The 12,938-nt window shown below is 46.7% G+C and overlaps 1 protein-coding gene across 1 annotated transcript; it reads right to left on the bottom strand.

The window, feature by feature from the left end:
- Positions 1-9,208: 9,208 nt before the first annotated feature.
- On the bottom strand, positions 9,209-10,305 carry LOC109779066 (expansin-A19-like). Its single transcript, XM_020337666.2, has 2 exons — positions 10,089-10,305; positions 9,209-9,961 (listed from the first exon to the last, which is right to left on the bottom strand). Exons 1-2 carry the CDS (start codon positions 10,216-10,218, stop codon positions 9,330-9,332), a joined length of 762 nt encoding a protein of 253 aa, XP_020193255.1. The 5' UTR covers positions 10,219-10,305; the 3' UTR covers positions 9,209-9,329.
- Positions 10,306-12,938: the final 2,633 nt, after the last annotated feature.

Here is a 12,938-nt window from a genome sequence, read left to right as displayed (position 1 = left end):
AGTCTCCACTGTAGTACCGGTATATAAAACAGTGTTTTGGAACCAAAGGCAAATTTTGTGTGCCTCTGGGATCTGGTGGGGGATTGCTGGAATTTTATCTATTTTGGGCCTAGCCCACTAGCAGTTTCAGAAATTCCTAATAAATCCTAGAGGCCCACGCAACCCATTCGTGAAAGGCAAGAGGTGGAACTAAAGTTTAGTCCCACATTGCTAGTTTAGAGTGAGTTGGATCTTTTTATAAGGGAGGCTCTTTCTCCACATGTATGAGGATGAGAACAAGAGGGACATCCACGCGCGCTCCTCCTCCGCCGCCCGCCTCGGCACGCCATGCCACGCCACGCCACGATACGCCGCGGGTTACGGGAATGAGCCGGTGGAGATTGAATACGAATGGCGCACCTTTTCGCCTGCCGCCTGTTCGTTTCGTCTCCCCCGGCACAGCCTCTCGCCTCCTTCTCTTGCGCCTATAAAAGGAAGGTCGCTTCTCTCAGAGAGACACACCAAAACCTCTTCTTCCTATCGCCACAAGTTCCTGAGCACTGCGCTGCTGCTACGTTCTTCCCTATCCCGGCTTGCGGCGTGCATCGCAGGTCGGGACAGTAGGCCTCCGGAACTGCACCTCTTTGAGTGTTGTATGGGAGAAGGGTGATAAGGTTTTTGGGGAGCGCTTCGCGCGACTACTGACTTCTTCGTCACGGACGCCCCGGACTCCGACGACTACTTCCCCGACGACGACTTCTTCCCCGACGTCGACAACCTCCTGGACGGCATGGTTGTCGAGGACACCGACCCCAAGTCCAGCGCTTCTGCTGCTGCTGTCCCCTACGCGTTCTTCCTCTTTCTATTAGAGGCCCTGCTACAATTCCTTGTTCTAGTGTTTGCCCTAGATATGTTAGACTCTGTTTCATATATGCAACTTGCTATACTGTCTGCTCTAGATGTGTTTAGTTACAGTTCATATATGAAGATGTTGTTTACCTTCTCTTTGTCAAATCGCATGACTTGTTTTATCACTGCTATACTAGTCGTGCTTTATCTAGTATTTCTGTTAATAAAATCATTCGGTAAATTGCTCATATTTCCAACATTCTATGTCGATGGTCTGGGTGGAGTACCCCCATTGGATCTACTAATGATCAAGTCTAAGTCTTTGTGAGATGTTCAGTATGCCTTTCCTTTTGAGCAGGCGGATTTATATAAGGGTGTGCGTAGGTGCCCATCATCCCTTCATCTTAATATACCTGTCCTGCCAGCCATGGACTCCTCCGTTGTTACTAGCCGGAGTCCTCTTGAAGGAACCAGGGTGACATGTTTGAGGAAGCGGTTGCACAGGCATGTCCCTTCGTCAAACATTACACACATGGAGGAAAATGTCACAAAATACATATGTGCGGCACAAGAATATAGTGAAACCACTCGCACAAGGACCAGCTGGCAAGTTAGGAGTATTTTTCCCATGGAAATTATCATAATAACTTCATGGGTATTTTGGTTAAGATACATGAAGTTGCTTGACAATGCGGAGCCAACCTTCCATTGATGGAAGTAGTACGGCAAGCATGATCTAGGCCATGGTTGGCCTTGCCATACAAGAATCACGTTGACTTGGCCTCGGGCGGATCACGGTGGTCTTCTGGGCTCTGATCCTCTTCGAGTCCGCCCATCTAGATGGAGTCGACGAAGTTCCAATGTATATTTCTGTTGTCTTCTTTGGATGGCAGGGTTTCTCGTCATGCATGCGTGATGGCGAGATCCGGTGTCACACACTTCAAAAAGGGTTCAACGTCGGCAACTGCAGTTCCAGGCCGTTGGCCATCAGCAAGGCCAGCCCGTCTCCATTAGGGGAGCGATAATAGCGACGCGTCGATGGCACGTTCTACCAGCGATTGTGAACATTCTGTGGTCCATGGACTTTGATGTAATTTTTATTATGTTTGGGTGTTTTTTAAAACTGATGAACTTTTATACTAGCCGGGTCCTTTTTACATAAAAATAAAGTTTGGAGACCGATTGAGCAACATACAACCATCTTTTATATTTACGTTTTAACTTTAATTTTTGTACAATGTTTATTTGGTTCTTCCAGGGACGCTCGTGATCCTTTTTAGTACATGGAGCGCATGCATTTCTCTCATATTATAATTCATGGTCCCTTTGTGAACATGCAACCGTGCTACTAATCAAAATCAGCGGCAAATCAAGGTAAAAAAAAAAGAACCGGATACCCAACGAACATCATTGTTTAGTCAAACAGTGCAAAAAGCATTCTTGAGAACAATGCAAACAATTATAGGCTTGAAAATTCATTTACGCAGATGCAATTCATAACAGGCAACCTGATGGAAGTAGGTTTATACTATTGAAAGCTGAATAAAACTGTTGCTTATTGATGATTTGGTGCGGCATACAAGAGTATATAAGAGGGTACAAACCGACTTGGGGTAGGGGTACAAAACTGACTTGGACTAGAAGTCGTATACCATAATGACTACTCTAACATCCCCCCGCAGTATCAACGGCAGGCTCGACGACGTTGAGACTGAAACAGATATCTTGAAACGGCTTAGTAGGCAGTGCCTTGGTGAAAGTGTCAGCAAACTGAGCCGTAGAGGGAACATGAAGCACCCGAACCTGACCAAGAGCAACCTTTTCACGAACAAAATGAATATCAATCTCAATATGCTTTGTGCGTCGGTGTTGAACTAGATTGCTGGTCATGTAGACTGCTGATATGTTGTCACAGTAGACAATAGTGGCCTGCTCAATAGGCCTGTGTAGCTCGGAGAGTAACTGCCGAATCCAGATTGTATCTGCAACGACATGTGCCACAGCGCGATACTCAGCCTCGGCCGACGAACGTGAGACTGTAACCTGTCTTTTCGAAGACCAAGAAATCAAATTGTTACCAAGAAAAACACAAAAACCGGAAGTGGACCTTCGAGTGTCAGGACAACCAGCCCAGTCTGCATCAGAGTATGCGGTAAGCGAGTTTGGAGAAGAATTATTGAGGTGGAGACCATGATTGAGAGTTCCTTTTAAATACCGAAGAATGCGTTTAACATGATTATAGTGAGGAACCCGGGGATCATGCATATAGAGACATGCTTGTTGAACAGCAAAAGAGATTTCAGGACGAGTAATGGTGAGATATTGGAGAGCACCTGTTAGGCTACGATAGAGAGTAGGATCGGAAAAGGGTTCACCGGTAGCCGAAAGTTTAAAACTAGTATCGACAGGAGTGCGAGATGATTGACAGTCAAGCATACCAGCACGATTAAGAAGATCAAGAATATACTGGCGTTGGGAAAGAAAAAGGATGGAGGAATCTCGAACAACAGCAATGCCTAAGAAATGATGAAGGAGTCCTAGGTCAGTCATAGAAAATTCAGATCTAAGAAGAGAGACAATATGATCTAAGAACTTTTGAGAGGAGGCGGTAAGAATGATATCATCTACATAGAGAAGTAAATAGGCAGTGTCAGAAGTTTGATGATACACAAAAAGAGAGGTGTCGGAGAGAGATGGAGTGAAGCCTATTGTTTGAATGAAGGAGGAGAAGCGTTGAAACCAAGCTCGTGGGGCCTGTTTAAGACCGTAGAGAGATTTCTGAAGAAGACATACATGAGTTGGAAAGGATGGATTTTCAAAACCCAGAGGTTGCTGGCAGTAGACAGTTTCTTGAAGGGAACCATGGAGGAAAGCATTTTTCACATCAAGTTGGTGAATGGGCCATGAAGAGGAGACAGCAACACTAAGAACGGTGCGAATGGTGCTAGATTTAACAACAGGAGAGAAGGTTTCTTCGTAATCAATTCCTTGTTGCTGAGAAAAGCCACGACAAACCCACCTGGCTTTATATCGTGAGAGGCTCCCATCGGAGTGGAACTTTTGGCGAAAAATCCATTTGCCAGAAACAATATTTGTATTGGGAGGACGAGGAACAAGTTGCCAGGTGTTGTTTTGAAGTAAAGCATTATATTCTTCTTGCATGGCAGCGGCCCAATTGGGATCAAGTAGAGCAGTTTTGTAATTCTTTGGAAGAGAAGTGAGAGATACGGAGGTATGAAGGTTTAGGCGGTCTTGGGGTTGATGAAATCCTGATTTGGCCCTAGTACGCATGCGATGATCATTAATCGGGGCTGCTGTAGGAATAGCACGAGGGGGTAAGGTGGGTACTGGTGAGTCCGGCGCAGCGGAAGAGTCGGACGAAGGAGTAGGGCTGGGTGGTGGAGTGGGAGCAGGGCTGGGTGGTGGAGTGGGAGGAGGGGCCGGGGGTGTTGGGGAGGGAGCAGGGGTCGGGGGTGTTGGGGACGTCTCGGGTGGGGTGAGTGTATGGTTGGGATTGGCTATGGTGGGTCTTAATGGTGGTGGTGATAAGGTGTGTTCGGCAGGTAGGGGAGTATATAGTTGGAAAGGACGGGGAGAGGGGGTGTTTGCGGAGCTAGGGGTGTTGGATGGTGTAGTAGTGCGTTGTGAGAAAGGAAAAATGTGCTCAGCAAACGTGACATGACGAGAGACATGAACGTGTCTGGTGTGAAGGTCGAGACAGCGATAGCCTTTGTGCTCGTCAGAGAAGCCGAGAAAAGCACATGGGATAGAGCGTGGTGACAATTTATTTGCAGAAGTGGCGTAGGCATTGGGAAAACAGAGACAGCCGAAAACACGAACCGCGGAGTAGTCGGGGTGGGAAAGAAAGAGGGAATAATAGGGAGTAGTGTTGGGTTTAGTTTTAGAAGGTCGAATATTTAGAAGGAAGGTGGCCATGTGTAGGGCTTCAGCCCAAAACTTGGGAGGCATGGATGATTGAATGAGGAGAGTGCGAACTATATCATTGAGGGTGCGAAGAGAGCGTTCTGCTTTACCATTTTGAGGGGAGGTGTAGGGACATGAGAACCTAAGCAGGATGCCATGTTGTAAGAAGAAAGTACGATTTTTAATGTTATCAAACTCGCGACCATTGTCACATTGGATAAAGCGAATTGGGAGGAAGAAGTGAACAGACACATAGCGTTGAAAATTAAGGAAAAGAGAATGGACCTCGGATTTGTTGCGTAGAGGAAAAGTCCAGACAAAGTGGGTGAAATCATCTAGGATAACAAGGTAGTATTTAAAACCCGAAACACTTGCAATGGGAGAGGTCCATAAATCACAATGTATTAATTCAAAGGGATAAGTGCTACAAGAACTAGAGGAACTAAAGGGAAGACGCACATGTTTGCCTAATTGACAAGACTCGCAAAACACAGAATTATGAGAGTCCCTATTACATGGTATGGTAAATTCACTAAGCATAGAAGCTAAGACGGCGGGGTTGGGATGGCCCAAGCGACGATGCCAGAGATCGACGGAGGCCAGCATGGATGTTGGAGGGGTGGCGGCAGGAACTCCATTAAGAGAATAAAGATCACCGGAGCTATTGAAGCGAGCGATCTCGGCCTTGGTCAGGTAATCCTTCACAGATAGACCAAAAGGGTCAAATTCATCCGAAACTAGATTGTCGCAAGTAAATTGGCGAACAGAGATAAGATTTTTAATGAGGGCGGGTGCAACTAGAACATCGCGAAGTAAAAGAGGTTTGGTGGAAGAGGGAAGTTGAGCCTGACCAACACAATATATAGGAATAGATGATCCATCTCCAAGGATAATGGAAGGGAAAGGAGATTTAGTGCAAGAAGATAACCAATTACTAGATGCAGACATATGACTAGAGGCCCCTGAATCAAAGATCCAATCCGTACCCGAGTTTCCTTGTGCAGCAAAGTTATTCATGGCCTGGAGAAAGGCAGCTTGATCCCAGCTCGGCGTCGCAGGTGAGGGTGGCGTCGGAAGCAGTGCCGGCGGATACGATGGTGAAGGCAGTAGGGCCGGCTGGGGAGTGTAGTAGGCATTGGCCGGCTGTGGTGGGGGTGGCGTCGGGAGCAGGGCCGGCTGAGGTGTGTAGTAGGCGCCGCCGTCGGTGCTGTAATGACCATAAGGAGCATACGTCGGGGCGGCGTGATAGGCATTGGCCGGCTGTCGGGGGTTGAGAACCCCGGGAGCACCAGTAGGCGGCCGAAGGCCGGGTTGCCAGGCACCTGAGTATGCCGGCGGAGCACCGAGGGTGGACGGAGCGGACCAGGGCATGGGCCATGCTTGAACAAGCCCCGTCCAAGGATCATGAGGAGGCCGCCATGCAACCGCAGATGGAGCACTGGTGGGTGGTGCAGGACTCGGTGCTGGTGATGTCGTAGGCGGAACCGAACGAGTCGGCGGCGGCCTGTAGATAGGGTTTTTGCCGCGGTAGTTCGGACTAGGACGCCAGCCTGGGGGCGGTTCAACAGATGACGATGCGGACGGCCCGGCGGCAGGAGCCGGCCTGGAAGGCGGCGCTGGTGTAGACGACAGAGGAGGACGAGCCGCAGCATGAAAGACCTTGGGGCGAGAGTCCTTGCGAGTTTGTGTTTCCGCCGCGAGTTGTAGCAAGGAACGTACTTCAGCGAAGGTAGGAGGGGGCCGTATCATCGGTATGAACGAGGCTTGCTTGTCAAAGTCTTCGGTGAGGCCGACGACGACGATATTGATTAGCTGTGAGTCGCTAACTGTATCGCCGAGTTCGCGGAGCTCATCGCCAATGGTCTTAACGCGCTGGCAGAACAGGTTCACCGGGGCGTCTCCTTGCACCATATTGCGAAGCTCGGTGTGGAGAGCGTTTTTCCGAGCGTCGGTGTTGCTTTGGAAGAGCTGACGGAGGGAGTGCCAGATGTTGGCAGCGGTGGCGCCGTCGTGATCGAGCATGTTGAAGATCTCGGTGGTGATGCGGGTGTAGAACCACTGGCGATCGTCTTTCAACCATTACGGATCGTCGGGGCGGGGAAGACAGTTGGCGGCGACATGCGAGCGCAGGTTGCAGCGGCCGAGGTGGAGATCGAAGAGATGTCTCCAATGGTAGTAGTTGTGGGCGGCGAGATCAAGAACTATGGGGATGTAGGGGCTGACGTCGGAGATTGTGTCAGCAAGAGATATCGGTGCGGCGAGGATGGGTGCAGGGTAGTTTTGTGGAGCTATGGTGAGGGCCGAGAGAGAAGCGGTCGCGGCGTTGGCAGCCTTGGCGATGAGTGCGGCCCGGCGCTCGAAGTAGCCGGGCGGCGGCGGCGGCGGTGGCGTTGGCGGAGCCATACCCTAAACCCTGGAACCGGTATCTGATACCATGAAAGCTGAATAAAACTGTTGCTTATTGATGATTTGGTGCGGCATACAAGAGTATATAAGAGGGTACAAACCGACTTGGGGTAGGGGTACAAAACTGACTTGGACTAGAAGTCGTATACCATAATGACTACTCTAACAACTATTACTTGCTTTCCATCACGACAAGTTGCCTTTTACCGGAAGGTGTCCATTTAGGTTCTTTACTTTTGTTCTCATAATTGGGTGCATTAAAAAATGCTACAAAAACATGTTTGTATGTGAAACTACATTTTAGCCAAACTGATTAGGTGTGATCTAATTTTGTCCTCGAGAACCATGTTTATATGAGAAACTTGTTTCTCATTGAAAAAAAAGTTGTTTTCCAGAAGTATTTGTAGGCATGTTCCTGTGTGTCATCTAGTGGCAAACATCTCTTCGCGGGGAATGCAATGGAGAAAGAGGATTTTGATTTGACCGCTTGATACAAAAGTAATGTATTATTGAAATATTGCATGATGTGATGCCATCTATTTTGTTTGAATGTGGGTATTTGCTGATATTGTAGTACAATGCTTGCTTGGAGCAACTTCGATTACATAATAGTTAAGAAATTAAAATAAAATAGAAGAATGAAAATAAATAAATGGAAAGAAACATAATGAATATACAAAAAGGAAATAAACAAAAGAATAAACGACAGACATAAAATGAAGAAAGTATAAGAAAAAAGTAAATTGAAAAAGGGGGAAATGGACAAAAAATCTTTGCTGAATGTTTTTTTCTGGATACTAGGCAAAGATGCGTCTTTGCTGAATGTTTTTTCTTGCACACTAGGCAAAGACGCGTCTTTGCCATAAACCTTGAGTTTACCTAGTGCTGTAATTTTCTTTTTGATTGTGAACTGTAGGGCAAAACCGTCAGAACCTTTCAATTCTATTCCATCACAACATAAAGTATAATATGTACAGGGCTAAAGGTGCAATAAAAGGAAAAACGGGACTACAAACTAATACAACTTACCTTTAAGGTGGGAGATAAGAAACCCATCTCATGATAAATCTTTGCCTTATAAGGCACATCTGCCTTGGAGATCAACCAAACATCCAGCTTACCAGTTAAAAAAAAACATAGAGCTTCTAAAGAAATGTCTTGGGGTTTTGAAGGATCTCATCTCTTCACTCTCGACTACATAATTGCAGCTAAATTGAAGGATTGTATAAAATCATCACTGTCTAAAACCTCCTTGGTTGAAACCAACATGTCTGTTGCATAAGAGAACAATCTCTTAATCCTCTGATGCGAAAGTACAAAAAAGGATAGAGTCCCCTTGGTTGACTTCTACCCAAAAAATGGCCCTAAACTTGTCAAAAAAGGCTTGCAATATCTTTGCACCAAAAGGAGCCACACAAAGAAATAGCATGTGGCACTCTATCATGATAGTAGGAATTCCATATCAGATGCACCCAAGGAATATCATGTTTGTTATAGAATTTATGTGCATGCTTTAAAAGCAGAGCCTCATTCTGAACCCCAAGATAGAGAGTGCCAAAAGCTCCCTTGTTTTGGTCTACAAACCAAATCTCATGCGGCCAAGGATGTTACAGGTTCCTGTCTATTCTTCCTCCATAATACTATCTCTGAATTCTATGCAGTTGCTTAGATTTTTGCCAAGTGTATTTTCAAAGAGGTTTTTTAACATGCTCCTTCTTACCTCCCCTTTTCACATGAGAGATAAGAGTATCAAATAGATCTAAGCCGTAGATTGCATTGTAGTGGGTTTGATTAACTCTTACCTTCTTACCTCTCATGTGAAAAGAGGAGGTAAGTGGGAGCATGTTAAAATTGCTCATTTCAGAAATCACTCGCCGCAGACTCTATTTGTCGATATCCCGCTGGAAAACACTTGACAAACACTACGACACATAAAGAAGCATTTTCCCGTGGTGAATCCTTGAACACGTGGAGTTGCATATTTTTACAGTTTAGTCTTCACTCCTTAGTGTATTGCCACTCGACTGAGACTGAACAGTTAATCAAGACGAATCAAAGAAACAATCATCTGTATAGAAGAGGAAATTACATTTACAGCGACACCTCGTCGACAATACTAGTAGTGTGCATATATGTTGGGAAATGAGTTGATAATACTAGTAATGTTTGTTCTAGTAGTCGAACTGGCGCCAGGTGGAGAAGGTTTGCCCGAACTGCCACCAGGCCGGCACGACGTCCTCGAAGACGAGGTACTGGCCGCCGGTGGAGGTGATGGCGAAGCTGAGCGCCTGCCCAACTAGCCCCGAGAGGCAGTGCCAGTTGGCGCCCCAGTTCCTGGACATGGGGATCCACGCGGTGTTGGTCCCTTTCACCGACATGCTCTTGATCGACCCGCTCCCGCCAATGTTGGCCACGAGCACCAGCTCGAAGTAGTTGAAGCCGTTGATGGTGAACCGCACGCCGCCTTGCCTCCAGCACTTGACCTGCTGGTAGAAGACGGGGATGATGCCGGCACGGTAGATGCCGATGTTCTCCCAGGCGGGCTGCGACATGTCGAAGTGGTGGCGTGGAGGGTTGCACCACCCGCCGTTGTCACTGGGGAGATCCCAGTTGGGAGGACAGAAGTTGGTGGCAGACACGGTGATGGATGTGCCGGGCTTGCACATATCAGACTTGCTGGTATCGCAGATGATGACGTAGCACTGCCCGCACGATGCACCGTCATTGAACAGCGCCGTGCTCAGCGCCACGTTGTTAATCCCGTACCCCGCAACGTACAGGTTCTCGTACCCACACGCGCCACCTGGATATTGCACATGCAAACACATTCAGACACGCACACACGCATTGCTATGCATGCATACAAGTAATATTGGGGAAATTCATGGTGCCGGAGCAAGCCGGAATTAACGCTAGATTAGCGAGCTTACCCATTGTGTCGGAGCCGTCGGCGCCGCCGTAGAAGGTGGCGGTGGCCGGGATCCAGTTGGAATTGACCGGCGCCAAGCAGAACGCGAGAACTGCGGCGAACAGCTGCAGGAAGCGCATCCCAGCTGCCATCTTTCTGCTCGAAAGAGTCCCAGAAATAGGGAGAGATGATTGAGGTTCTCTCGGAGCTAGCTAGCTTGCTAGATATTGTGGCGATCGAGAGTGGATTTGGAGGTGAGGAATGATTGCGACAATGGTGGTGCTTAAATAGGAATGTAGCTAGCATATGAGATCGAGAGGAATGATTGTCGTGTTAATGAACTACCATATGAGATCGCGGTTCCAACGATCGTATGGATGCAACCTCCACCGATTGACTTGCGCGCTCTAATCATTGAACGCAGGTCTGAATGTCTGATCGATAGAGCTTTCCTTAATTAAATACATTCAAAATGATAGGCTAACTGAAGACTAATTTGAGATTGTACCAGAGTTTGGCTAGTCTATACTATAAGTCTATAGCAGTTGCAGCTAAAAGTAGCTCGCTTTTGTTGAGTGCGCACAAACGTTTCTGCAAGAGGCCTTTAATACTGAACTGGTTTGAAAAGGGTCGACGTACGTTTGAGTTTTATGTTTTCTGCTTGGCTAATTAGAAATTATCTGCAACCAGAAATTAAGGCGTCGAGTAGATGCAACCGTTCGATTAAAGGCATTTCGCACCAGAGAAGATGCAACCATTCAGTTTTCTTGGGTACCTACATTCAGGCCGTACAATTTTCAAAGACAAGAACAAGTAGCTGAAAGCGAAAGCCGGATTTTTGTTACTTCATAATTGTTCTTTAGGTAGTGCTAGAATTCCCGCTAACCGCCACTAACTAAAACTGTCTCTAACTGCAAGCCCAACTCCCTCCAAATCCTTGCAGCAACCATTGAAGTAATCTAACAATATGCATGCATGCATTGCATCCTCTTGTTTGCTTCTTGTTCGAGGTCAAATGATTACACCGACCTTGATTATTACTTGGTAGCCGGCCTAATTGGTTTAGACTACCCACAGTAGGAGTAACATAGATGGTAACATCACAAATATCCAGACAAAATAGATAATATGGCAAGCAATTAATGAAGAAAGAGAGGCATGTAGTAACATCGAAATTGCTTTGCACACGATCTGTGTCTTTACGAGACTCCATGCTGCATTCCTTTTCTTTTTCCCGATAAAGCTGGTTGATTGGACGAAAGCACATGCAACAACAGTCATATGTGTGTTTGGACATGAAAATGTCGTACGTATAGCAGGTCTCTAGTAACATACTCCCTCTGTCCGGGTTTATTAGGTCCAAATACCAATTTGATAGGACCAAGGCAGTGTTAGGAAGCAAACACTTGAAAATTAGAGCTGAAATTGGCCAATTAGCAGGCTCTCCTCTAGCTTAAAGTAGATGCTAAATTAATGAGCCGCGGCAGCTTACATGCGCATGCAAACGTAATAAACAGCCGACGCAGGAAACAAGGCATTGGCATGGGGCGGCTTGCAGGCAAAGGATCGCATGCACTGGCTTGCATGCACGGCTCATAACTGCTCACTCGATTCACAAGGCACCGCATCTCTATTTTTAATGGAGCAGTTGGTAGTCTTGCTTTCAGATTTTTTTTTCGTTCCATCTTTCATGGTTTTTTTGATATCTCATCCCACCTTCGCTGGTTTTTTTCGTAGATTTTTTTGTCCCCTCCCCCATTTCATCGGTTTATTTTCGCGTCACCCTCTCACACAACGAAAGAAATCTGAACAGATCAGAACTTTCCATACTGGCGCAAGTTATTTAGTAATGTAGAATCAATCACGAACAATCTCTAAAGATCATATCTAAATTAATTAACCTTACCTTAAATCACTCAATCACATTAATTAGGAAACAAATATTTGATTTTCAGAAAAATCGCTCAATCACATTAACCTTATTACCTTAACTCACGGATGGTAATCAATCTCCAAACAAAGGAAAAATACATCGAGGGAGCAGTAAATAAACTCCCTTTCTTATGACATGTATATGGTCTTCCCTTCCCTCTCCGTTGTCGAGCGTTCTTGATTCTCTACTCCTAATGGAACAGTTGGTAGTCTCGCTTCCAGGTTTTTTTCGTCCCACCTTCCATGGTTTTTTTTGGTACCTCCTCCCACCTTCGCTGGTTTTTTTTCGTAGATTTTTTTCGTCCCCTCCCCCCACTTTATCGGTTTATTTTCGCGTCACCCTCTCACACAACGAAAGAAATCTGAACAGATCAGAACTTTCCATACTGGCGCAAGTTATTTAGTAATGTAGAATCAATCACGAACAATCTCTAAAGATCATATCTAAATTAATTAACCTTACCTTAAATCACTCAATCACATTAATTAGGAAACAAATATTTGATTTTCAGAAAAATTGCTCAATCACATTAACCTTACCTTAACTCACGGATGGTAATCAATCTCCAAACAAAGGAAAAATACATCGAGGGAGCAGTAAATAAACTCCCTTTCTTATGACATGTATATGATCTTCCCTTCCCTCTCTGTTGTCGAGCATTCTTGATTCTCGAGGCCGATGCTTGGGCTGCGTCACTGGGTCGCGACGGTGTCGGAGATGAGGACGGCGAGGCCGGGTGCCGTGGCACCGCGTTGGACGCGGCCGGTGAAGGGGGCAAAGAAGGGCGGCTCCCCTGGCCCTGGCCGTGGCCGTGGCTCTAGGAGTTGGTGCGGTGGAAGCGGCACTTGAAGGACCCGGCGTGGGTGGCCGACACGCAGACACACTTGGAAGCGGGCCCGTGGCCCGCGTCGGACGGTGCCGACGCTGACCCGGGCCACC

This window comes from Aegilops tauschii, chromosome 4 (assembly GCF_002575655.3).
Source record: "Aegilops tauschii subsp. strangulata cultivar AL8/78 chromosome 4, Aet v6.0, whole genome shotgun sequence".
In the NCBI taxonomy this organism is placed as follows: domain Eukaryota; kingdom Viridiplantae; phylum Streptophyta; class Magnoliopsida; order Poales; family Poaceae; genus Aegilops; species Aegilops tauschii.
Note: the sequence above shows the minus strand (reverse complement) of the source record. Positions and strands in the feature narration are given on the sequence as shown.

What these genes read in the sequence shown, in the direction of transcription:
- LOC109779066 (XM_020337666.2), bottom strand. Translation starts at nt 10,218, where the DNA reads ATGGCAGCTGGGATGCGCTTCCTGCAGCTGTTCGCCGCAGTTCTCGCG. An exon ending in CGACGGCTCCGACACAATGG is followed by an intron (nt 9,962 to 10,088) that starts GTAAGCTCGCTA and finishes TGCAATATCCAG; the next exon opens with GTGGCGCGTGTGGGTACGAG.